We start from the raw sequence: 26864 nt of genomic DNA, 5'->3' as shown, positions 1-26864 counted from the left end.
CCAAAACATACCAAAAAATTAATTTTTAACAAAAAAAAAAAATTTAAATGTAACAGCCGGTTGTATTCTAACCCGATAAAAAATAATAATAATAATAATAATAATAATAATAATAATAATAATAATAATAATAGATAAATAAATAGTAAGCAAGCATTGGAGGGGTAAAATTAAACAAAAGAAAGTTATAAGACATTAATTTGTTGAGAAAAAAAGATAGGGATAAATTTGGAAAATGCTAAAAAAAAGGGGTCAATGTGCAAATTTAAAAGATGGAACTATATAAATGCCCATTTTTTTTCTTTGCTTGGCCGATGGTTAGAAGCCACAAGAGAGGGAAATGATTTGTGTGATTTTTAGTTGTTTTCTTGCAAATTATACATGAAGAAGAAGAAGAAGAAGAAGTGTAATTAGAGTGATTAGCACTTAGAAAAAATGAATTAAGAGAGGTGATTTAGTGTTTGGAACTTGTTTTTAAGAAAGAAATCTAAAGCTAGGGTTTAAAAAGGAAGAAGAAGGAAACTTGAATTTTCTTGTATCTATTATTTGAATCTTTACCCAAAAGAGGTTGTAGGATCTAATCAGCAACATGGGATCACTTCATGCCCATAAACACCAGGTAGGTGTTAAATACCCTGTAATAAATTAATTGTTTAATTTAGTATTTTAGAAGAAATTTCATTTGATTGTAATTTTATGTAGAAATTATGAAATAAAAAAAATGGAATTAATGTCCTGTTAAATGGACGTGCCAAAAAATTATTTTCTGGTTAATGGAAATAATGTCCTGTTAAATGGGCGTGTTGAAAGATTATTTCCTAGTTAATGGAAATAAATAATGCCCTGTTAAAATAAATAGGCGTGTTGAAAGATTTTTCCTAGTTAATGGAAATAATGACATGTTAAATAAATGGGCGTGTTGAAAGATTATTTCCTGGTTAATGGAAATAATGCCTTGTTGAAATGGGCACACTGGTTGAACTATTTTTCTTTTTATTCTTACCTGAACTCCAGATATAATGTACTAATTGATGGACAACTTGAGAAAGTTATATCTTGGTTAATGAAGAAGATATCTAGTAAAGGATTGGTAAGGGGAAAAAAGAAGAATGGAATTTAGATTAAATTAATATATTGACGATAAGTACTTCATTTAATGAGTTAGTTCGTATATTATTGTGTATGCTTCAAATATCCCTTATTTAAATTGTGTATAATTATTAATAAGAATAAATTTTCTAGTTTTTACCAAATATTCACATGTTATATAAATATGTTGTTAGATATATCGCATTCTCAAGCTGGAAAGTAGAAGCATAAACCTTGTTTAAGTTAATTATTGTATTGGAAGTATTAATATTATGTTTTATATTGCATGTATGTTAAGAAATTTTAGAATGTTTAAATTATTTTTTTGCCGGGTATGTAATTAGGAACAATGCCCTTACCTTAACTGATAATATAATTTTGTTATATTTATATTTGAATGTGTTTGTGTCCTAAGAAATTAATGTTATTGTAAATAAATTAGTTTTAAATATTGTATATGAAATCATACAATGTTAACTATATATATAAACTATAGGGGATATGAAAATTGTTGTGTGCAGTGGAGTTGCAATGTTTATTTATACTAGGATAAGTTTGTGGTCATTATTTGCAGGTTTTGATTTTGAGTTGATAATTTGGTATTGAAAATACAAAAGAGACTCTGCTGAAATTTTTAGAAAATATTTATTAGAAGAGAGACTAATTAACTCTTTAAAAAAAAAATATCGGGCCTTGACAATACAGGTGTAACCACGTTTTCAAATGTTATCTAAATATACAAAAGAACATGTCATAAAAAGCAAAAATAAATTGTTTTCATTTCTTGTTATGGATACCGTTATGATAAATTAAGTTAGGGATAAAGAAGTTGATGTATTAACTTTTCTTAATTCTTGATTTAATGACTGAGTTTGGGTTAATTATTCTCCTTTCATTTTCTTTTACTTACTTTAAGGAGCAATTTATCAAACCAATAACTCAAGTGATGGATTTAATGGGTTGATTATAATGATATTGTCTTGGTACTTAATATTAAAGTGACATGTTTTTTTTTTATTTAAAAAAAACTTTAATTAATTTTAATGGTAAATATACTCATCAAATCAATCAAATTTAATTAAATCTAACTATCATTTAATTTAATTTAAAAACTAGTTTACATTAGCTAAAGTAAATATGTTTATAATATTAGAGCTGTGTTTTACAAATATTAAAAAAAAAAAAAAAAAATTTTAAAAATTTCCAGTTTTAAATTAATTTTTTTAGTAGTTTCATATGATTTCAAAACTATTTTTCAAAAAAATAAATAAATATTATTTTAATATGTATTTTTTTTTAAAAAATAATTATTATTACACTTCCGAATACCATAGATATACTCAATAACAATGCTGTCTACAATTCGAACTAATCAATTGCTGCGTACACATTTGTGAGGAATCATCAAGACCTAGAAAAGGGTTGCGGAACCACGATTACTAGGTTCACATAGTGCTTCTGTTTTCCCAATATATATATATATATAAAGAAGAAAAAAAGAGAGAAAAGGAATGGACTTAGATGTAAGAATCTAGCATCGCTCCATGGGACACGACACCTTTTGTGGCTTTAGAAAACGACACACTAATTAAGATGCTAAGAAAAAAAAAGACAATAAAAATCATAATGATGATATTGGAGAGCAATGGGATAAATTGTCTTCTCCATTTGCATGCATTGCTTTTCGTACTGTAATTGAATAAAAAAGAGAAAAAACCAGGAGGAGGACTATTATTACGTGCATGCAAATATTATCCCTTCAAATCAAGAGCTTCTCATCATGTCCCTCGTCAGGACCCCAGTTTAGGTTCATTGGCTTTTCACATACCATGCATCTGTCGACTCCTTTCTCCCCACTCAGACTCGAAACAAATAATTGTGTTTTTTTTTTCTTTTCTTTTCATATTGCCGTGTATTTTTGAAGATAAATTATTGTTTTTTTAAGCTGTAGTTATCGAATGGCAAACTCATTTCCCTTTATTTCATTAATCAATTCATATTTAAACTTCAGGTTTCTCTTTCATACTTCTTTTTTTTGAACGTGGAAGTTTGAACTTTGAATAGATCACACTTATCCATAGTGCTCACAGTCTACATTGCTTTGCCAATTAGAGATGAATAATTTTATGATTTTCAGGAAATAATTAGTAATATTTTATTGGTTATTTATTAGAGCAATTTTATTATTTTTGTGGGTACTGAATTTTATTTCTCTCTCTTCTTTATGTTTGTTTTAAAGATTGATAAAAAAACTAATAAAATATCATTTTATTAAATAACCATCTCAACTCAATAGTATAAGCTATTAGGTTAAATCTCATGATATGATTTATATTATTCTCTAACAGCATTCACTACTCCACAAACACCATAATATTTCTAAATAAAAAATTCTATTTTTTGATGGTGTATATAACATGGAACTATTCCTAAATTGTTTTCAATTTATTTTTCTTTCTGTTTTGTCCGCCTTTTTTATTTTCCTTTTCATTTGAAGAGAAAAAAGAAGGTGTTGTCACAATTCCAAAATGGACCCCCAGCTTCACTTCCCCTTTATCTTGACAAAGAAGTTGATGACCTCAAAACAGTCTTGTGAAGGCCAGAAAGGACTCTCTTTCTCAAGATTGTATAAAGATTACTGAATCAAAGGCAACCTTTACAGGACGCTTACTCCTTTTTTTTTTTAATCTTAAATATAAAAATATTGCTGTCTCAACAGTAGTGAATCAACATGCTCCCTGCAAAAGGCATGTTATTATATATTCAAATAATTAAAAAGAAGAAAAAAAAAAGGGGAGGGGGGGGGGGACTCAAAGAAAAGTAGATGCATTAGACCGAGTACTGACAGGCAAACAAAGAATGAGATACGAAGGCATAAAGTTGAGATCATGTTGGCCTGACGATCACCATGCATGATGTTAAAGAAATCTGAAGGAGATCTCACTAGACAGTTGAACAGAATATATATATATATTCTCTTTTTCTTCGCACTGCAAAAATGATCAGAGCCGCTGCTTTCAATAAAATCTTTCTTCGATTTATTATATTGTAGTTTTTCGTGGGAGTCCAAAAAGTAGTGGTGGTGGAGAAAAGGTTGCATTTACAGAAAGTAGGTACCTTGCTAGTTAGGCTTGCCGAAGCCCCTGGTTTTTTTTTTTTTTAATTAAAATAATTATTAACATCAATTTATATATAACTTTATTAATTTTAAAATTAATAATTATGTAATTCTTCTAGTAACTTCAAAAGGATTTAAACTCGTACTTATTAAAAAACAAATTCAAAACCTGATTAATTAAAGTTACCAGTTAAATAAACTAATAGTGTGAGTCAAATTAAACGGAACTTGAAAATACTACGCCATTACACATTTTTACCAAAAATCAACATCATCACACTGTTACAACTTTCCAAAAAACTTCATCGGTATATACCGACTGTCAGTGGCAAAGCCACATGGTATAAAAAAGGGAAATTGCCCCCTTTAAATTTTTTTTCAACATATTTTTATATTAAAATATGTAATTACCCCTTTAAACTCTTTTTTTTTTCAAAAAACTTTTTATATTAGAATATTAATAATATCTTAAAATGTTTAATAACCCAAGTTAGCTATTATTAACTTACAACATAATATAATATATAATATATATGTTTAGCACATTTCACTAAATTTTTTTCTTTTTCTTTCATTAATTAACCGAGTCATCTTTCTTTCAAGCTACTATTCTTACCTCTTTTTCTTTTGCAAAATTTCTCTTCAAGTTCTAAGCTATTAATTAGTTAAGTAAATAACATGTGTAAATAACCTCTTATGCTTTATGTTTTAGTTAAGTTTTCTTTATTTTTTCTATTTGTTTCATTGTTTAATTTTAGTTTTATTCCTTTACAGTTATTATTAAAAATGTTGGATTTATAATAATTTAAGATTTTGTTGAATTAATATATGTATTAGTAATATTATATGCATATGAATATGAATTGAAATAAAGTTTTAATGAATTGATAAGTATTTTATTATAAATTTCATATTAAAAATGGATAGCGATGAACTTACTAGTGATTAAAAATAAAGTATAGGAACAACTTAAAAACTTTAGGATACAATAGAGAAATAAAAAAATATATTTAACATTTATGTTTAACTCATCTGTAAAAAATAATAACAACTTCAATTTGTCATGACAATCCTTTTAAGTTATGGTTTTAACTACTCTCTACCATATATCAGCATAAAATTGTTGCCAAGAACTTCACTAATTCTTGGAAGATTTAGAAAACACAAGTATTGAACCCACCCTAAACTAAAAATAGATAAATGATATTTTGATTGTATATATTAAGAAAAATATCTTTAATGAGATTGATAATAAATTTATTAAGAGGTTTTAAAATATAAAACTCGAAAAGAACAATTATAACGCACGTTTTTTTTTTTTTTTTAAAGTATTTTTAAATTAATTTTGTTTGATACGAGTTAGTACATATATTTTAAATTGATTTCTTAATACAATGCATGCCTATATAATACATAATATCAAATATTTGTTAATAATTTGCCACTTCATTTAAAAAATTTTGGCTTCGTCACTGCCGACTGTATTACCGATGGATATTTTTTATCGGTATATACCGATAAAATTAGAGATGAAATTATTTTTACAATAAAAATTTTATTGGTTTTCATTGATTTTCTGGTAGGAAAAATCTTCTATGCATTTGATTGATTAATTGAGGCCGAATAGCTTAATTGATATTTAAATCCAATTATCATTGGTTCTTTTAGGCTGAGTGTGACGGAAGGAAATTATTCATCAAGTTATGACCAAATTCAATCGACTTAGACCAAAAAGATATGTGTTAGATTTTCAAAAATTTAGACCTAACTAAGTCCAATTATCATTGGTTCTTTTATTTCTATGCCCAATTTATCGCCTAAACTTAAATTAGTTCTACGTACCTGGCCTGTTATATAAATCATATATGTTACAATTATAATTAAATCTGTAATGTAGCTTCTGTTAATTATATTATGACTCTTAATTAGTACATTAATTCTACAAAACATAGACGTGTTTAATTTTCTTTGCAGAACAAAAATAATTTTCGCCATTTTCTCCATTAAGTAGAAACTTCGTAATGGAGTGTAAGATTTTTTAAATCCGAAAGCATAATGTAAAAAGGAATAAAAAGTTGAGAAAAGTAAATATATAGTGATAGCGAGTTTTTTTTTTTTTTATTTAAAAATATATTAAAATAATATTATTTTTTATTTTTTAAAATTTAAGTTTTACATTACACATAAAAAAATGAAGGCATGAATTTGCAATTTAATTAGAAAGTTAAACTTTTTAAAATAAAAGTTTAAAAGATGGAGGCACAAATTCCTCAGGACACAACGCATGAAAAGAAAAGAAAAGAAAAGAAAGGTGGGGGACGGCGGGGAAGAACGGCTTTTCGGTTTCGTAGAAGAGCAGGAATGACAAAACAGCAGTAGTCTACGCGAGATGTGCGAATCGTAAATTCAAAACATGTGAAAGAAGAACATCTTCCCTCCAAACGATTGGGCAAAGGCGACAGCCTCTCTCTCTCTCTCTCTTTGTCGCCCGCCAAAAAAAAAAAAAAAAGCGACTGGCGGAAAGATGTCTCCCATATATAAATCATTTTTCACCATTTGGCCTCCAAAATCCATCTCTCTCCCTCTTTTCTCATTCCTCTCTCTCTCTCTCTCTCTCTCTCTCTCTCTGCAAGGTGCAAGCATACATTATACCTCCAAAAAGATCTTTGATCAACTCAGAGCCGCTCCATCCAAACAGCTTATCGAATCTCTCCAGGTTCGTCGTCGTCGTCTTCTTCTTCTTCCATTCGTTTCAGTATTGAATTAAACATTTTTATTTGGATTCTTGAAACTTAATTAGCTTTTACTTGATTAGATGTTTGGCTTTTTTTATTTTGCTCGAAAAATTCTCAATGTTAATTAGACAGCAGATTTGAATCCGAGTTTAGTTTAGCATGGACGTATGCCTTGTAGTTTCTCTACTTACTACTGTCTGCGTATATGCACAGCGTACGTACATATATACATTTCAGCTCATGATGATTCCCTTGAGGCGTAATTAATCAGTACTGATTGCTTCTTTGACTGGTTGATTGCTTCGTTACTGTTAAAACTCATGACTATTAAAAACGGAGAGTGAAGCTTGAAAGTATGAATGATTAATCTAAACTGGATAGATACAATTTGAATAAGTAGATTCTTTTTTTATAGTTATATGAAAATAATGAACAGGCTGTTAATATTATCAAATCTCATTGGAAAACCTAATTTAAACTCAATTCAATATATATAAAATGAATACTTAAAATTCTCAAATAAATAAATAAATAAATGAAGTATACATATTTTGAAAATCAGTCCCTGTTATCAAACCTCCTTGAAAGTCACGTTTTCTGGGCTGTATTTAGTACATATGCAGTCTGCAAAATTGACGAACACTATTTTTATCTTGTTCTTGCGCGGCGTAACCGTGGAGTTATACACTATAATCGCGCTCCCCTTTAAGACCTTAAGTTTCTACTTTAACTTTGGATTTTAGTTGTTTATAACCGGAAAGATGACTTAAATAACAGTTAAAGATATAGTTTAATTAAAAAATTTAAAGTGATATTTTAAAAAAAAAATATTGAAATGAAAATATATTAGATTAATATATTAGATTAATCTAAGTTAATTTGGTTAATCTGTTAAAAATATGTTTATTTTTGTGTTTTAAAAATGTTTTTTTTTAAATTGATTTTTTTATTTTATTTTTTTTTGTTATTTTTATATTGTTTTAATGTGTTGATGTTCAAAATAAATTTTTTTAAAAAGTAAAATTTACTATTTTAATGTATTTCCAAACAAAAAATATTTTGAAAAACTATTATTACCGTAACACCAAATGAGTTCTAAATTTGTGATCTAAATTATAAGAATGTGATCACTCTATTGAAATCAAATCAAAACTAAATATGAAATTTAATTGCTGATCAAACTAATGTTGAAGTGTGAAAATAAAAAAAAATTAATTAAAAAAATAATAAAAAAAACAACTTGAGTCAATTTGTCAGAGCTATAACTTGGATCATGTAACTATATAACTTTATAAAAAATAAATAAAAAAATTATAAAAATTAATTTTAAATCAATCTAATATTAAAAGATGATATTTAAAAAAAATAAAAAAAAGCTCATGTCAATCCTAATCCTGTTAAACTTATGACTAAAAAATAAAACTATAGTAACTTTATAAAAAATGAAAAAAATAATATAAAATCTAATTTGAAATTAACCAAACATTAAAGCTTCTTTGAAAGCCGACGGCTCATTGAAGACTCCGACTCCTGAACACTTCACAACCTCCATCGTAGATTCATAATGTTTGGAAGGGAGGATTTCGGGAGGAGAGAATTCTCGAAGGGATGGGCAGGTTCCCATGTTTGGGAACAGAGAGTATATAATTTTCTACCTTTACCCACTATAACCAATCCCTTCGAAAGTTAGCAAACGAATCATTTTCAAACAAAATTTTAATTTGTGTTCCATTTTACCTTCACTTGGATGCGCTTGTAATCCAACAACAATCATGATGGTATAAACGTAATTCTACCTAGAACAACTTCCTCCCTGTTTTCATTCCTTTCTATTTTACTTTATTCAAACATATAATAGAGGGAAAATAAATTCTCTTCTTCTACTATCATCCCTTCCACTTTCAATCCTCTCTTATTTTGTATTCCATTATCAAGTATCAAAGTTTTATTAATTATGTGGTTAGAAGTTAAATTATTTTAACTCCATTCTCTCGTTAAATCAACGTATGAGTTTATGGAAAATTCAAAAAGTTCTTATATTAAAAAGTTTGTATATATATAAGGATATGCGCTTGTGTGTGTATATATATATTCATGAGTCATCACTTAACATATTAATATTTTGATTTGATCTAACAAAGATAAAGTTTTTATGGATATGTTAAGTTTTGGTTAGATAAATTTCTTAGATTGTGGTATGAATATTTCATAGATTCTCTAAAATGGCCTAGTGAAAGTAAAGCTAGGGTTCATGCCTTCAATTTTAATGGTATGAACGAAACGTAAAAATCAACAATTTAAATAAATCCATAACCTTCGAAGAGAAATAAAACTAGCCCTTGATAATTAATGTTTCACGCGAAGATGCTAAAATACTTCAGTAATGATTGCGGGTTCGGGATGTTTGAATTTATATTAATTTCCAAGACAATTTCATCTTCTTCCTCCTTGTCCTCCTCCCTTTCCCTTTGATCATAAAAATCTCGTACAATTATTGAACGTTACCTCAGTTAGTTTTATTGTAGATTTTTCTTCAATAAAACGAAATTGAAGTCTCACAAGTATAATTATCGTGGAAAAGGACTATCCCATTGTCCTCATATTCTATTTGGAGATGTCAAATATCTCCTAATAATGCGCCTAATATTGGAAAATGGCATTTATTATCACGGGTGTCACGTTTCTTAGAAAGTTAAAACTGTCTTATTTGGAGATATGTCATGTAAAACGTGTAGCTACTATTTGTTACCTCCGAAGTCTGCTACCTAGAAGCTTGGGCAAGCCAATAATGGAGTTCAGGATGGGCGGTCCTCATCTATTCTATAACATTTGAAAGAATATTAATTGTACCATTAACACATCGCACTTTGTCTATTTTCTAATGTCTAAACTTTGAAATCCCGTTCCTCGTAATTCATCCCATTCCAGTCCTTTTTTTCTTTATTAGCCAGCCCTCTAGACTGTTTATGTAATGATGCCCTTCGTGTTTTAACAAGAACACGATTTTTCTCTGTCCCTTCTGCTCTTAAATTCTGCTTGCTAGTCTCCTGCTTTGAAGATCAACTCTTTATAGTTTTACCATGTGCCTACGAAGCTATGCAAGACATGTCGAATCTTGAGGGTTGGGATGTTAAAGTGAGTAGCCATGATTCCCGATTGTAGGCGGAGGGTTGGTGTAACATGGCACCATGATTCCCGATTGTAGGCGGAGGGTTGGTGCGCCTGCAGATATCAAAAGGAAGGGGAAAAAAAAAAGCAGTCATGGCTAAACAGAATATGAAGAGAAAGAGTCTCATATTACTGCTATCAGGTCAGCCAGGAGTCCATTTCTGATTTTGGCTCTCTGTCATTCTAGATTACACCAAAGATTTCCCTGCGATCCATCCGAGTCCAACATGTATTTATTGACCATGAAGTTTCCTCACAAGTTGCTCAGTGGTTGCTCCGCCTTGCATGTTTTCCAACTTGACTGTTAAAGTGGTTTGCTGCAGCTTTCCAGGTCATATAACGGTCCTGAAAGATTTAATTGGCAGCTAGTAGCACAACTCATTTCTGAGACTCTTTTTTTTTTAAAAAAGAAAAATAGCAAAGTGGCCAAAAATATCTGGCAAAATAGTATAGCCCCAAATTTAATTGTAAAACTTGCCCAATTTGAGGGGAGATGCAGGTCGAACTCGCCCCAATTTTAAGAGACTCAAGTTGAATAAATTCTCCTTAACATGAGTAGGTTTAAAGGTTTAACTTTCGTGCCGTGATATTTTACTAAATATTTTTTTTTATATATTTGTGCGATAAAAAAATATCCATTTATGATGTGATTCAAATTATATATATATATGATGCATCAAAGTCTGCCTAATAATTGAGCCAAGGGATTGTGCTAAAATTAATGACTAAAACAAATTATTGGTGTAAGTAGAAAATTGTCCTTCTTTTGCAAACTTGATTATCACGCTGCTGTGTGGTTGTTCTGTACCATGGATAAGATAACGAGTCTTCTTAAATTGATAGTCTTCCCAACAGCTCAAGGGAAATAAATGTTAGGCCATATACTGTCGCCTGTTCATGAGCTCACCAGTGACATTTTTTTAAAGAAGTTTTGGCTAATACACGTCACCCACTCGCTGTTTAGCAAGACTTTTATGGCCTTGAGCAATTTTTCTTTTTCCCCGTCTGGTTAATTATGCAGCTGAGACCAAGGATTTTACGGGGAAATTTAAAAATCTGACCCTTGAAAAGGGCAACTTAAGAATGAATGGCTTTTGATCATCTCCTCAGATGATCAAAAGCCTTGGTTTAAGATATCTTCTTAGTGGGATCCACAAGAAATTTGAGCACCAAACCTTGTTGCATACGTGACAAATTTATGGTTTTGCTGCAAATTCCTGGGTGTTTGTTGGTCTTCACGGGCTCTCCTACTCTAGAATCCCAAGTGACTGACAGCAGCAATGATACTCAAGTCCACTTGCCTTCGTTTAGCAGAGAAAAAACCAAGCTTGCATGCCAGTCTTTTTCTGTCAATATCTGATTTTGTTTGAACTTCCTTTGGCCTATTCATTCATTTAGTCACATGTATTATGGTACTTGTCTTCTAAGTACAAGCGGTGGAGAAGAGTGTTACTTGTATTCAGAGATATTTCTGTTGTCACTTCTCAGGACTGAAAGGGTTTTTCTCCCGCATCAACATGTCTATGAAGGTACGTGCTTCTTCAACAGGTTATATGGTATTTTCTGTTAACATTTTGGGATCTAAGCTTCCTTGCTTATGCGTTGCTTGCTGGATTGTTGATATCATCTTGATTGCGTCCTGTTCTTTACATTCTCATGAACAATTCTTTTAGGCCAAGGCATTTGTCTTCCCTGAGCATGCGCATGCACCCCAGCCTAATTTTCAAATGTTATATTCCAAGACTGGAATCCAGACTAGGGAAAATTAAAGCCTGCCTTTGTGTATGGGCAACATGCACTATGCTTTAAACAAATCAAACAAATGATGCCAGTTAGTGATGGAACACACAAAAAGCTCACTGAGATCATCTGATTGGCAATTATAACAACAATAGCCTCATAGCTTAGGGTGGTCCACTTAGCTTTCAGGTGATCAATCTGTGCTGGTAGGTGAATCTTTTTTTACTCTCCAATGCTCCAGCAGCCATAGTGCCATAGCATTTGGCGTCCAGTAGTGCTGCTGCCATAAAAAATAGGTATATAAAAAGGAGTAGCATGATAGTTCAATCTTGATAAACTGATAAAGTGGAATATAAAATAGGTAAGAAATTATGAGGTAGTTTTGGTCTTCATGTCTTCAATAGAGGAGGTGGTAGGGCACAGGCCAGTTTCTACTTGTCAGATAAGTTGGCTGCTAATGATTTTTTTTTAAAAATAAATTAGCAAAGATGTCATCTTGAACCTTCTCTCTGTGGGGATTGGATGAGAAATAAATTCCAACCAGGCATTTCGTCTCCTTACTAGTTCTTTCTCAGAAATGGCCAATGAGAGATATTTTCTGGTCTCCTTCAGAAATGTTTTTTCCCCAAAATGCTTCCTCACTGAAGGGCCATGTCTTTTCTGGTAACTGTAATTGGTGGTGGGGCAGTTGGATACCACTCACTTAGTGTATCTAGCCTGTTGCTGGCCAGGAAAGTGCATTGTGAAGTCCATTTTGTGTTCATGATTGAAGCGAGGCCCTAGTGGATAGCGATACTCCTAGCCATTAATTGGTCGCTTACATTGCATGTGCTCCAAGCTATTGGCTATTGTATGATTCCTCCCCCTTTTAATCCCCAGCTTTGGCATGTGGGTCTGGTTGGTTGAACTTGACATCATTTTGATTAGAGAATCTTTATTGCGAAGTGAAATCACAGTAGGAGAACTGTGGGAAGGTTTAGGGTTTTATTATCATAGAATCAAATCCGAATAGTGGATAGGCACAACATCATGCCAAGCATCTGTTTGGTAGTGGTGGTGTCAAAAAAGCTCAAATCGTGTAACGGTACAAGCTTTATTTGAAAATTAGGTCCTCTGTAGAAAAAGCTTGTACAACCCCTCTATAGCTGTGACGACTAAGATCTCCATTCTTTATCATCACAAATGTAAATCGATCCCATGTTTAATAAGCAAGGCTTTAGGAAGAAAACTAAACTTAAAGTTGTTCCAAATTGTTATTTAGTAATGGTAGAATTTATACTACCGCCGCCGCCACCCCACCCCACCCCCATCATTATCACTGATGGCAACTCCTTCACCGTTATTGCTCTCCCACCACCTTCATCATGGCCATTACTCTTTCACCACCCCTTTCTTTTTTCCCTTGCCGCCAGCACCATTACCTTCACCACTATTATAACCATCATAACAACACATCATCAACATCTTAGTACCATCTTTTTCATACCGTAAGATTTTTTGTTTCACTATATTTATTTTTTTATTTTGTTTTAAATTTTTTTGTTCTTAATAATTATACGAATGCTGTTGTAGGATTTTTTTTCCATATGAAATTAATTTTTAGTTAATTTATTTATAGAATTTTTAGCTATTGTAACTTTATTTTTTTCATATGAATTTTTTTAGTTGAATTTATTTTTTCTTGTTATTTATTTGTCGCAAATTTGTTTGAGTTGATTTTTTTTTTCAAGTGTTTTGAGTATTATAGAGTGTTGATTTATATTAATTAAATTATTTCATAGTTTTGTAAAATAGATTCTTTTTTAAAATATATTTAAATAATTACCAATAAAATTACATACGGACTTACATAGAGAAATATCAATGGAATGAAGTGAATAATTTTTTTTGTATGCCTTTTTCATTGGTAAAATATTTTTTTTTATTATCAATGGACTTGCTACTGATAAAAAATGATCGATGAAGGATTTACCCATAGAGCATTTCTGTCAATACTTTTGTTGTAAATTAATTATTAATGAAATGATAGTGTAAATACCAACATAAAATTTTATTGTAAATATAAAGATTGCGGTAGTGTTGATATAAGATTTAAAGTAAGTTTTGGAACTAAAAATGAAATATATACGAAGTGAAAGATTCGACTAAAGAAAATACAAATAGTTCTTTCATGATTGACATGCAATGGAGAATTATCAGAGTGAGAATAATAGGAGCTTGAGATGTAATGGTCTTATTACTAAATAAAACAGAATTAGAGGTCATATTATAGTAGCATGCAAAATCAAACTAGGAGGTAAAACTATTCTGGATAACAGAAAGGATAGAATAAGAGGACATAATATCTTCTTCAAGGCGTCGATGAAGTAGCAAGAACAACTTCTATGTATAGATGTTACAAACAAGACGACCTCAAGTCTGAGAAGTTGTTCCTGATGACTGTTTGGCTAGGCTATTTTTTCAAATCATCATGACTGTAGAGATAGATTCTACCAAGAAAAAACCTACACGAAAACAAAAACATAGAGTGAAAATTATCTAACTACATCTATTATGGTGCATTTAATATGCTAATATAAAAAATAAAAAAATATTTTTTAATATTTGTTTTTAAAAAATTATATGTTACCAAAATATCAAACATTGCATAAAAATAGTAGACATGATACGTGGCAAGTTTTCCATAGTTGCGGGGAGAAAAAACTAATTCGAAAATCATTACATTACCTTGCAGGTGAAAAGGTCACCAAGAAAGATGTTACGTGTCAAAATCATGCGTCCTTCATGCTTAAAATTTGTCATGTGTACTTGTGCTAGTATTTCTATTTCTTTATAGTATTTTTTTTTTTTCCTCAATAAACAAGAGATTATAGAGTGGCAAGTGATTAAAGAGGTATTTAGTAACGTGGCTAAAATATTTTTGTTTAAATTAAATATTTTCTTATTTAAAATTATTATTTTATATTTTTGGATTATTTTAATGTGTTATTATTTAAAATAAAATTTAAAAATAAAAGTATTATTTTAATAATTTTCAAATAATAAACATTTTAAAATAAATTTTTATCACATTTCTAAATGAAATTTAAATATTCTAGCAAAACATCATTAATGGATTATGGACCCACTTGCTTAATTGCTTTAAAAGAAGTTTTGGAGGGTTATTTTAAATATATATATATTAAAAAATTATTTTTAATTTTTTAAAATAAAAATAAATATAGTTTTTTAAAAAACATTTTTTTAAAGTAACCGCTGACATAGTTGTAAACGGGCTCAGAGAGTGAAAAGATCCAATGTCTTTTTGAAAACAAAATCTTTGCATGGCTAAGCTTTCGTGAATCTTATAAAGCAAGCTTACACAGGGATATTGTGCTCCCTCTCCTTTTTCTTACCCCCCCCCCCCATCTCTCTCACAAATTCAATTATAGCTTCAAAATTGAGTGAAAAAGTCAGGCTTTTGGATAGAATCCTGTTTTTTTTTCCCCTTTAGAGTCTTTTGCTCAAAATCAGTTCTTTCATTGCCTGCTGCCTAGGTGGGTTCTTGATGTGTTTCTTGTGTGAGTTTTGTGTGTTTGGTTACAAGGGAATTCTTTTACTAGTGTCAGTGTTTTTTAGCTCAACTTGATATTCAAGGTGGAAGTGTTTTGTGTTTCTTTTCATGCAATGTGTTCGCCCTTTCATCTGTGTGAAAATAAACGAAGAGAAAGCTCCGTTTTTGTGTGTTGGATTAAATTGCTTCTGTAGATCTTATGTTTCTTCTTGTCTGCCCTCTGCCAATCTTGTTTTCATGAAATTGAAAAAAGGGTGGTGATGCTTTTTTGGATATTTGAGGTTTATTTTTCAAATGAGAAAGTTCAAATATTTCGGCTTAAATAGCCAGGATTTTTTGTAGACCCCATTTTTGTTGCCTCAATGCAATTCTGTGGATCCCATTCTCTGTGTTATCTCTGTTGTTGCCCTTCTGTCATCTTGTGTTTGTCTTGTTTTGATGAATATGCTTAAGATGCTCATGCTAATTAAATTCACTCCGAGAATTGAATTTTATACAGCAGTAGAAAAGTGTTTCACTGTTTTAAGATGTGACAATGATGTGATGTTGTATCCTTAGTGTCAACTTAGTAGGATCTAAGCTTTTTGTGTGGCTTATAGTGATTATTGAACACTCAATTTACTTTTCAAACAAAAATGTAGGAGGCTCAATTGCTCTAGAAACAGCAGGAGCCCATAAAATTGGTGATTGGAGGTTGGGTTACTAAAGTGAGCGTATGCCTGGAAACCAGGACAACGGTAATTCCATCCATAACTCAGGTCGTGTCGGACGGCTCTTAAAAGTAAGAGAGCAAAGGCGAAACAAGTCTGCCTATTCAAATGAGTTAACTGATAATCATAGAGGAACTGAACCATGTGAAAATGATTTACGAGCGCGGGAAGGTGACAGCTTGAACAATTCCTATATCGAACAATACTGGGAAGGGGCTATTGCGCAGGGATGTGAAAAGCCAGATGCCAGGCCTTTAAGGCAACGCCTATTGGTGGTAGCTAACAGACTGCCTGTATCTGCTGTTAGAAGAGGCGAAGACTCATGGTCTTTGGAGATGAGTGCTGGGGGCCTAGTCAGTGCTCTTCTAGGTAAGCAAGTAAAATATTTGATGCATTGATTGTTGTTCTAAACATTTTATGGAATGGAGAATAAAAATTCATGTCATGGACCCTAAAGTAGTTGAGACTAAGAGTTGGTTGAGTTGGGTTTGTTATTTAAATTATTCATTCTTACTGTTCAGGCTTCTGTATTCTCTCTGATTTGTCCTCCATTTCATTAAACTTCATCATTTTTGAAGTTTTATCCTTGTTGCATTTGCTCGTTCCTCTTGCGATCATGTACCTAATGCGTTTTTGACAATGTTAAACAAGGTGTGAAGGAGTTTGAGGCGAGATGGATTGGCTGGGCTGGGGTTAACGTGCCAGATGAAGTTGGCCAGAAGTCGCTTACTAAAGCTTTGGCTGAAAAGGTTGTCTCCAGAAACCTTTCGAACTTGAAGTCTTCCTTGCGCATTCTCGCACATTATACCTAAAAACTCGAAAGTTGCTGACTCTCTCCTCTTCTTCAATTATTGCAGAGGTGCATTCCGGTATTCCTTGATGAAGAGATTGTTCATCAATATTATAATGGCTACTGCAACAATATACTGTGGCCTCTCTTTCATTATCTTGGGCTTCCACAAGAAGATCGACTCGCCACAACCAGAAGTTTCCAGTCTCAGTTTGCTGCATATAAGAAGGCAAATCAAATGTTTGCTGATGTGGTTCACCAGCATTATGAGGAGGGTGATGTTGTCTGGTGCCATGATTACCATTTGATGTTTCTCCCAAAATGCCTAAAGGAATACAACAATAGTATGAAAGTTGGTTGGTTTCTCCATACACCCTTTCCTTCTTCTGAAATCCACAGGACACTGCCATCTCGATCAGACCTATTACGTTCTGTTCTTGCTGCCGATTTAGTTGGGTAAGTTCACTTATGTAATTCAAGTGTCTTAAATCATTTATAGCATACCATTTTAGCTTTGCAAGTATGGTTGGTACGGTAAAAACATTGGCAAGGGAAAATGGCCGGATTTGTAAATTGTTTGGACTTCACTTTAAATTAGAATGGTCCATTTATTTTCATATATTGCATCCTTCACCTGAGTGAGTATCTCATGTTCACTGTACATGTGGTTGATGTAAGGGATTTATTTCTGTCTCTTTGCTGAACTCCCTTGTCTGTTTAGAGTCAAGGGCGACGAATGATCCCATGAACTTCATCTCACTTTTTTGTCTGTTATGGCAAACAAACAAAAAGCTGATGTGTATATATGACTGCATTTAAGCTTGGAATCGTTAGATTGAACTTCATCTGATTTTTGGTAGTTACAGTTATTGGGGAAAGCTAGAGGAAATCAGTGATTCAGAAATAGGTTCCATACATAACTAAGACATGGAATTCATTGATCTGAACAATTTTGATGTAGGATCTTTAAATCTATCATTATTGATCGAAATACAGAAGGAATGTCGCTTTCAAACTCAGAAATAAACTTTTGTTGCTGCAAATTAATCTTGTTGTAACATGAATAGGACCCCCTTTTCTTTTGTGCTTTTTGCTTCAGATGTAAGAGCATTCTTTCAGTATCTGCTAAGACTCGTGTCTTTACTCCCAACACTATAACTTAACATATTAATTTTGTCCTCTAGATTTCACACCTATGACTATGCAAGACATTTTGTTAGTGCTTGTACTCGCATTCTTGGGCTAGAGGGCACACCTGAAGGCGTAGAGGATCAAGGGAGGCTGACACGAGTTGCTGCGGTATGTTTGAGTAAAACTATTCATTTGAATTCCCCTTGTGTTGTTTCGCTAAGCCACTCCATTCTTTTTGTTGTAGCAGCACAGCATGTCAAAGTTTTAACATGTTCATGAGCAAACAAAATTCTACTCTTGTTATACTAATTATGCTCTATCTTCTTGTGATCAGTTTCCAATTGGGATAGACTCAGATCGGTTCATAAGAGCTCTTGAACTCCCTCAAGTCCAGGATCACATTAAAGAACTGAAGGAAAGATTTGCTGGCCGAAAGGTAGATGCAATCTTTACATGATTAAGTTATCTATTTTCTGCAATATGGTGGTTGAAACTTTTAAATTTTTTCAAGTGTCACTAGTTTGACATTGAATGCACTTGCAGTGAATATGGTTTGAAGTACTTGCAACATAATGTAATTGGCATGACATTGGAACTCTGATTTTTGTTGGTCATGGAAACTGGGAGCACCTCCAGCTCCAGCTGCCAAGTCATGCTATTTGAGTCTCTGTATTGTTTCATGTCATTTGAATTTTGTTTCTCATGAACAGTTCTAGCAGTCAGACCTTGAATATTGTTTCATGTTTCCTTATTTAAGTATTTAAGGAAAGAAAAAAGAAGAAGAAGAAGAATGGTCAGTTGTTTTCTAAAATGATCAACTACGTCCAGGATCCAGCACCAAGACTTGCATAATCTGAAAATGAACGCTTCTCCATAAGAACCTTCATTGTCCTTGAAGGTTGGGTTGTTATTCAAGGTTATTTGTTCTGATCTTTACAGCATTAAAATTGAACAACACCAAATCCAATGCCAAGACACCCATTTTGAATCTTTCAATTTCCCTTTTAATGTAATTATCTTATGTAATTTATCTTTTAAGGTTTAGGTTCTCTCACACTGTCGCTTTTACTGTCATCCATTTGTTGCACAAACCATGTCTTTAAATAATTTTTCTTATCTGATTACTGCTGAAATTCTTATAATTAACAGGTGATGCTAGGTGTTGACCGCCTTGATATGATTAAAGGAATTCCACAGAAGATTCTTGCTTTTGAAAAATTTCTCGAGGAGAATTCTCACTGGCGTGATAAAGTTGTTCTACTGCAAATTGCTGTGCCAACAAGAACAGATGTTCCTGAGTGTATGATTTCTGACACCCTAGATACAGTTCCTTTTACAGTGTTTCTCATCATTTTGTTGGCATTTTAAACTGACTATTCTCTAAAATTTATTTATGTCTGAAAGAGTTATATGGTCCCATATGCCTAAACAATATAAACTACGAAAGAAAAGGTCTAGGGATGAAAGTTAGATCTTAGCTCTTAAGCACTAGTGATGCCCTGTATGTACAAAAATGTTCCAAATTGCATAGCGTATGCTACTATTTTTCCTAAATGGTAGAAGCTACACTAGGTTCTTTTTTCAATTTCTTTAGCTATAGTGGAGATCACTCTAAATTGAACCTAATGTCTCTGTGGAAACCCTGATCTCGGGCCTTAAAAGTAGAACTTAGCTTAAGCCTTGAGCTGGTGCTCAAAAAGCAAATGGGGATGTGAGAATGAAAGCTGGATCTCAACTTTGATGTCATTGTATCTTGTCGCTTCCATGCTAAATAGTTTATTGACTCTTAGCCTTGTGTTGCATACCAAACTGTGGGTTTTGTATCTTAACAAAAAGGATAATTCAGTAAGTTTTGCTTGTATATTGACAGATCAAAAGCTAACGAGCCAGGTTCATGAAATTGTTGGACGTATTAATGGCAGATTTGGAACATTAACTGCTGTTCCAATACATCACCTGGTATGTTTTTAATTTGAGAACTCAATGTTGGATTATGAGATGCTTGTTATACATGGCTTGTTGGCTTGACAAATTAAATACTATTCGAAGGGTATAAAATTTATCTTTGGCTTTATGTGAATCTTGTTTCTAGCTTCTTGTGATACTTTCAGATGTGTATATCTGCTGGAAATTTTAAGAGAGTGGCAGGATTACTGTTTCTATAGCTGAGAAGTGTGTGGACCAAGTAAAGCTTAGGACAGTCCATATTGTTATAACTTGACTTAATTGTATAACATCACAGACTTTGGTGCCATGATATTATCCAGAAATTAATGACACATTTCAAGAATTCAAATGATGTGCAGTTAGTACCTTAATAGTCCACTATATCCGTAGTTATATTAGTAATTAGCTTTAGTGTAACATTTTATGCTAGTATGAGAAACAAGCTTGATATTTTTCCTTAAAGATTATTTTAATGTAACTTTCTATCCATAAGAATAGGATCTATGAAACCAAACTTGTTGGGATGTGTTAGGGCTGCAAATCTGTTCTTGTTGGTTCAAGTAAAGTGTCAACCAGAACGTTTTTACATGCCTATGTATCTTCTTGTGACTTGTCAGTTGATCAATATTAGCTGTATTTGTTAATTAACATGATAATAGCAACGCACAGCTCAGGAATAATGACCAGTTCTATCTATCTAGATTTCAGAAAATCTACTTGTTTCTGTCTAATCCAAACATTTGAATGTAAAGGTAAGAACTCTCATGTAGATCTCTGTTTCAAAAGAAAAGGAAGAGCCATAGGACCTACCTCCATGAAATATAGTTCGTAGCCAGACTTGCTATCTTAGGCCTCACCTAATTTCCCTTAGGTCTAACCTTCGTGGCATAGCCCTTGATCCTGGGCATGCACATGGATCAAATGTTGTAAGGCTGAGTGCTCCATTCTCTTCTCCTTTCCTTATAGCTCACAGTCAGACTAGTATGTATTCAGGGAAGGAACTCCAATTTGGCCTTCATATTGAAAAGCAAACCCTGGCATACAAAGCTGTAGCCAAACATAATTGGATGTTTTAACATTCTAGGTTGAGTAAAGTGGAAGCCATTGAGAAAACTTTTGGGAGACAACAGTTTTTGTGCACTTAGTTTTGTTCAGGCCTCAACAAAACATAACAGCATGGGAAAAAAATAGATAACATATGCCAGTTTTTGAGCTGGGTGGTTTATAACTAAGAGAACTGAAGACCTTGGCTAGGTTTCTGCTTTGCTATTGGGATATTTTATTTGAGCAAGCATGGTATTAGAACTTCTTTAAAGATTTTCGATCTAATCCCGGAAAAATGCCTAGTTTATCCGAGTCATCTTCTAATGATTTAATCTTGCATCTGAGTATCTTCAATGTGGAATTTCTGAAGCAGTTTCTTTTGTGCTTACAGGATCGTTCTCTGGACTTCCACGCCTTGTGTGCATTATATGCAGTTACTGGTAATTTTTTCTGTCGTTTAGCGCTTGGGTTCGCAAGCTCTTTATTTTGGAATCCTTTTATGCTTTTTTTCTTTTTCTAGATAAGGTTTACCTTTTTTTTCCTGCAACTGAAAACAATGGACAAGCCAATATTAGTAGCTCTTATTACCAATTGTCAAAGATGGGTCACTAAAGATTCTTAGTCACGATGTCCTTAGTTTAACCTTCCTAGACCTATTTTACAGAAAATCCAATCTTCAAAATAAGCTCTTTCCAAGAATTGACAAGTATCTTCTTAAATATAGCTTCCAAGAGAAACATTGCTATTTTGGCAGCTATTATGTTCTTGTATATATATATATGGGCAGCACACAAATGTGTTGGATGTTTATAGATTGATCAAGTGCTATAATCTTCAGAACTGGATGTTTATTTCCCTTAATTTGCTTTAAGTTTCTCTTACGAATTTATTTCATTTTCCTTTTTCCTTCACCAGCTATTTGTAAACTTTTTTAATCCTTCTTAACACATTGCCACTGTAAAATTTGTTGTGTGTCCATAAAGTTATCATATAGAAGAAATTCACCATCATTCAGAAGCACTGCAGCATAAATTATCAATAATGAATATAATAATGAGAACAACAATAATAATGACAAGGTAGAGATGGAAATGACAGCCCATAAAGTTCACATCCTTGCCAGTTATTCAGACTACAGCCTTAAACTGTTTCAAACTCTTGCATCGATTACATGTTAGCTTATTTGTTGGACATAATCCTTGATTGAATCTGTACTTATCTGAAAAGCTACATAGCACACATTTGTATGTAATGGAGCAGATATGCAAGTGGAAGCGCAAAAATCTCCTAGATAGTTGCATGTATATATACAGAGGTTGGGAACGTGTTCATAAGCCAAATCATCAGAAAAGCTAAATCACGAGCTGAAACTTATGAAGTGGAATGTAACTAGAAAATTATCAGTTTGGGACATCAACTTGCGTGTGTGCACCCTGTGTATGCATGTGTTTGTTTAGTAGTATAACCATTGTGTTGAGAATTGTTACATAAACAGTATCAAAACCCAAGACAATGGCTATGACATGATGATAATAAAATTGACATCACTTAGGTGTTTTCTCCTAAAAGTGACTCTCACTGATTTAATTGTATTGTTATTGGAAACAGAATGAATGTGCAAGAAACCTGGTCTGTTTTTCAGCTGATGTCATTTGCCGTGATGTTCTTTCTTTCTTTCCAGATGTTGCTCTTGTAACTTCTTTGAGGGACGGAATGAATCTTGTCAGTTATGAGTTTGTAGCATGCCAAGATTCAAAGAAAGGTGTGCTCATTCTTAGTGAGGTAATTAAACATTAGTTAAAATGTGTGATGTTTGAATTTTCTCTAATATTTGTGATGTTGTTTATCTCTTGCAATTGTGAAAATGACCAAATAAAGCTCCACACAGAGCATCAACACCAACCCTTTGATGCTGTGTTTTTCTGCATTGATTTGGAATGAAAATCAATTATATTTACTATAAATTGTTAATAGCTATATATTTGAATAATTACTATTTTCTGTATGTTATGCATTATATGTCTCCCAATCTTAAAAAATAGGCTTTTTGTATTTTAAAGTTTGCAGGTGCAGCCCAATCCTTGGGTGCTGGAGCAATCCTTGTGAACCCTTGGAACATCACTGAAGTTGCTGATTCAATACGCCAAGCTCTAACTATGTTACCTGAAGAAAGAGAGAAGCGACACCAGCACAACTTTGAACATGTGACAACCCACACTGCTCAAGAATGGGCTGAAACTTTTGTGAGGTACACTTATAACAGTGTTTTAAGCATATATTATCTTTGAGAAATGGATCAAAAGTACTTTAGGTCTTAAAACCTTTTTAAACACAAGTTGGTGATATTATTTGTCTATTGTGATTACTGGGGTTATGAGTTTGTAGCACTGTGGAAACGTTTTATAATACAATCCCCTTGTGCAATCATAACCTTTCCCCTGTACATAAGGTTGTTCCAGAGACCTTGCAGAGTTATCCTGTGGAACCTTTGAAGTAGGATGAATTAAGTCTGGATGAGAAACATTGATTTCAATATTATGGTCTCTTATCATTTTGTTTTTGAATGCTGTTGGTGCGTGTTAATAAATGACTGCATCTGGCATACCACGTGTGTGTAGAATGAAGTATAATTGGCAATAATTGGTCATTACCAATAACATTTAAATAGTTATGAATAGACCAGTTAATTATGTTAAAATGATTATCTCCTGGTGTATTTGCTCAGCAAAGATGGTCAAGCTCTTATATTGCTAGTAGTCATAATTCAACTTCAAAATGTGCTTCAATACTAAATACGGCTCTTTTGATATTTTGCATTTTGTAAGACAACAAGAATAGAAAATTATAGCTTTTCAACTATCCTTTTGTGGTACTAAACTTTGATTTTTGAATAATTTCTCCCCAGCGAACTAAATGATACAGTTATCGAGGCACAGATAAGGACCCGGCAAGTGCCACCTTCACTTCCAGAAGACAATGCAATTAGATGTTATTTGCAGTCTACTAACCGGTTGCTCATACTGGTATGCTCCTGTTTCATATATTTATGTACACTGGTTTGCTCTTCTTAATTTGAACAAGTCATTATGTCTCTCAGCTCAGAATGAGAAATCCTATTACAAGTATATTTTATATACAAACCAAAAGTTGTGCAACCTTCTTCTGATGAAGCTAGTCAATCTGTTTCTAATGAAGGAATTTTATTTCTTTCACTTGAATATTTTTTTTCAGCTAGTTTATGGTAGTTTGTGTCCCATTTTATCAATGAGTACCCTGAGCCAACACACACACACACACCAAATGCTAAATGCAATTAAATAAACATTAAATCACTCTGGGTTGAGCTGAAACTGAAATATTTTGTATCCTGGAGAAGCACCAATTTCTACCTCTATTCCATGCTTTCAAGTCTACTAGCACCGTATTAAAAATTGCATCTGAATGCCGTGAGTAAAGCAGCCTGGCAGTGATGAATAAGGTCAACTTTCTCATCTGTTTTACATGGTGGTCATCTTGTCATCACCCATTCCCTCACATAAATTTGTAAGAAAATGAAACTATAAAATCAATAATCTGCTATTTTTCTGAATCAAAGCTTAACCCTGGAAAATATTAAATGGGAGTTACCTGTCATTCTAAACACGTGCTTTTCTTCTTTCAACCATGCTATGGAAATCCTAATGACCATTTTGGACAATTTTCGTCATCAGAATTTAAAGTTGAATGGGATTAGAAACATATAGTATCTCGTAATAGATGCTTTAAGTACCTGATTTCTAATGGTCTTAAAATTGTTTCGGTGCTTGCTTTCTTCCCTCATGTACAGGGATTCAATGCAACTTTGACTGAGCCAGTGGACACTCCTGGGATAAGAGCTGATCCAATTAAGGAAATGGAACTTAAATTGCACCCAGAGTTAAAAGAAGCACTGACAGCACTTTGCAGTGATCGAAAGACCACCATTGTTGTTCTCAGTGGGAGTGACAGAAAAGCATTAGACGAAGTACTTTCTCTATTTCACATTCATTTTCTGTTTACCCTGTTATGATAATGTTTTAACCAAATGTTCTCTCTTATTCAGAACTTTGAAGAGTTTGACATGTGGTTGGCAGCAGAACATGGAATGTTTTTGCGACTTACAAAGGGAGAATGGATGACAACAATGCCTGAACACTTAAATATGGAATGGGTTGACAGTGTGAAGGTACTTCTGTTATAATAGCATTCATTTTTACTTATTCATTCTTGCCTATAGCTATATGACACTTTTCACTTCTTTTCAGCATGTTTTTGAGTACTTCACAGAACGTACACCCCGGTCACATTGTGAACTCCGTGAAACATCACTTGTATGGAATTACAAGTATGCAGGTACATGTCATTTTGGAGTTTGGACCAGCTAATCTTACAAAGTTATGCATCTCTGCTTGCTTCCTTGATGTTTTGTGCTGATATTATTATGCTTGCAGATGTTGAATTTGGAAGGCTTCAAGCAAGGGATATGTTGCAACACCTCTGGACAGGCCCAATTTCAAATGCCTCTGTTGATGTGGTCCAAGGGAGTCGGTCAGTTGAGGTTCGATCGGTTGGTGTTACAAAGGTAACTACACGATTAGTAAAGTTAAAATTACTGACATCACCGAATTCTCAACGCACTAGTACTAGAGCTGGTTGTTCTTTATATGACAGCTTCATATTTATTCAGGGTGCTGCTATTGATCGTATACTGGGAGAGATTGTCCACAGTAAATCCATGACAACACCAATTGATTATGTCCTATGCATTGGCCATTTTCTGGGAAAGGTAATTTCAGCTACTTTAATATCACTTGCAATACTAAGCAGAATCCTTGTGAGACCAAAATCTTACATGTGTTGTTGGTTTTCAAGACGTGGTTCATGTACTTGGATAAATCTTGATCATGCTGGATTTGTTGTTGCACAATGCTTTAGTTTTAGTGGGCTTCTATTGTGCAATAAATGGAAATTATTTTGAAAGCTGAAATGATTAAATAGCTAATGGTGTGCTTGTACTTCAATGATGGAATCTCATTGTCATGCACCTGATCACCAGGATGAAGATGTGTACACCTTCTTTGAGCCAGAGCTCCCTTCTGATGGCCTAGTTGCTGCAAGAACAAAGCAAAATGATGGACCAAAATTACCCAATGAAAGACGACCTCCTATGAAGCTCCCAGCCAGTAGAAGCGGGCCAAAATCATCTCAAGGTAAGGCACAACGTGCTTTAATAAATCCCGAGAAGGGATCTCCTAACCACAGCTGCGGGAATTCGCGACAGCCATCTGCAGAAAAGACTTCGTGGAACGTGCTTGATCTCAAGGGAGATAACTACTTCTCCTGTGCCGTCGGTCGAACTCGTACCAATGCTCGCTATCTACTGGGATCATCAGATGATGTCGTGTCCTTCCTATCCAGACTAGCCAATGCATCTACGTGAGACACAGTGTTGAAGTCGATAAAATGTCTCGCTCCTGCAAATTGCAATGCATATATGCGAAGTTCAGGAACCAGGTCTGGTTTTTTAAGGCAAGCATGGCGAGGCAACTTTAAAGGTCTGAATGTTGTTGTAACATCACTAGTTAGCCTAGAATACTTGAGGAGGTGAATTCAGTGATGGAATCAAACCTGAGCCTAACATTACCAAAGGCATCAAACCAATAACCAAAAGAGAGAGAGAGACGAAGAGAGCAGCAAGCCATTGCAGTGACATTTGTTGAAAGATTGAGGAAGTGAATTCTTAAAGCCTCGATTTCTTCATTTACGTTCTTTTGCATGTATCGTTGCTGATGTTTATTTTCGGTGTAAAATGTGAAGAACT

At 33.0% G+C, this 26864-nt stretch overlaps 1 protein-coding gene across 3 annotated transcripts; it reads left to right on the top strand.

Moving 5' to 3' along the window:
• Window positions 1-6773: 6773 nt before the first annotated feature.
• Window positions 6774-26807, top strand: LOC118063536 (alpha,alpha-trehalose-phosphate synthase [UDP-forming] 1). Of its 3 annotated transcripts, XM_035077586.2 has the most exons (19): window positions 6774-6923; window positions 11599-11639; window positions 16045-16482; window positions 16765-16862; window positions 16971-17359; window positions 18088-18202; window positions 18369-18470; window positions 19184-19334; window positions 19905-19993; window positions 21417-21465; window positions 22707-22807; window positions 23086-23273; window positions 23931-24048; window positions 24852-25028; window positions 25107-25229; window positions 25309-25396; window positions 25495-25625; window positions 25731-25829; window positions 26100-26807. In XM_035077586.2, the coding sequence occupies exons 3-19, from the start codon at window positions 16119-16121 to the stop codon at window positions 26481-26483; spliced, it is 2766 nt and encodes a 921-aa protein (XP_034933477.1). In that variant the 5' UTR covers window positions 6774-6923; window positions 11599-11639; window positions 16045-16118; the 3' UTR covers window positions 26484-26807. The 3 variants fall into 3 exon arrangements, with proteins under 3 accessions (XP_034933477.1, XP_034933480.1, XP_034933481.1); XM_035077589.1 differs by lacking the exon at window positions 11599-11639 and having other exon boundaries at window positions 6780-6923; XM_035077590.2 differs by lacking the exons at window positions 6774-6923; window positions 11599-11639 and adding an exon at window positions 15267-15386.
• The last annotated feature ends 57 nt before the right edge of the window (window positions 26808-26864 follow it).

This window comes from Populus alba, chromosome 1 (assembly GCF_005239225.2).
Source record: "Populus alba chromosome 1, ASM523922v2, whole genome shotgun sequence".
Lineage (NCBI taxonomy): Eukaryota > Viridiplantae > Streptophyta > Magnoliopsida > Malpighiales > Salicaceae > Populus > Populus alba.
This window is presented reverse-complemented; position numbering and strand designations above follow the sequence as displayed.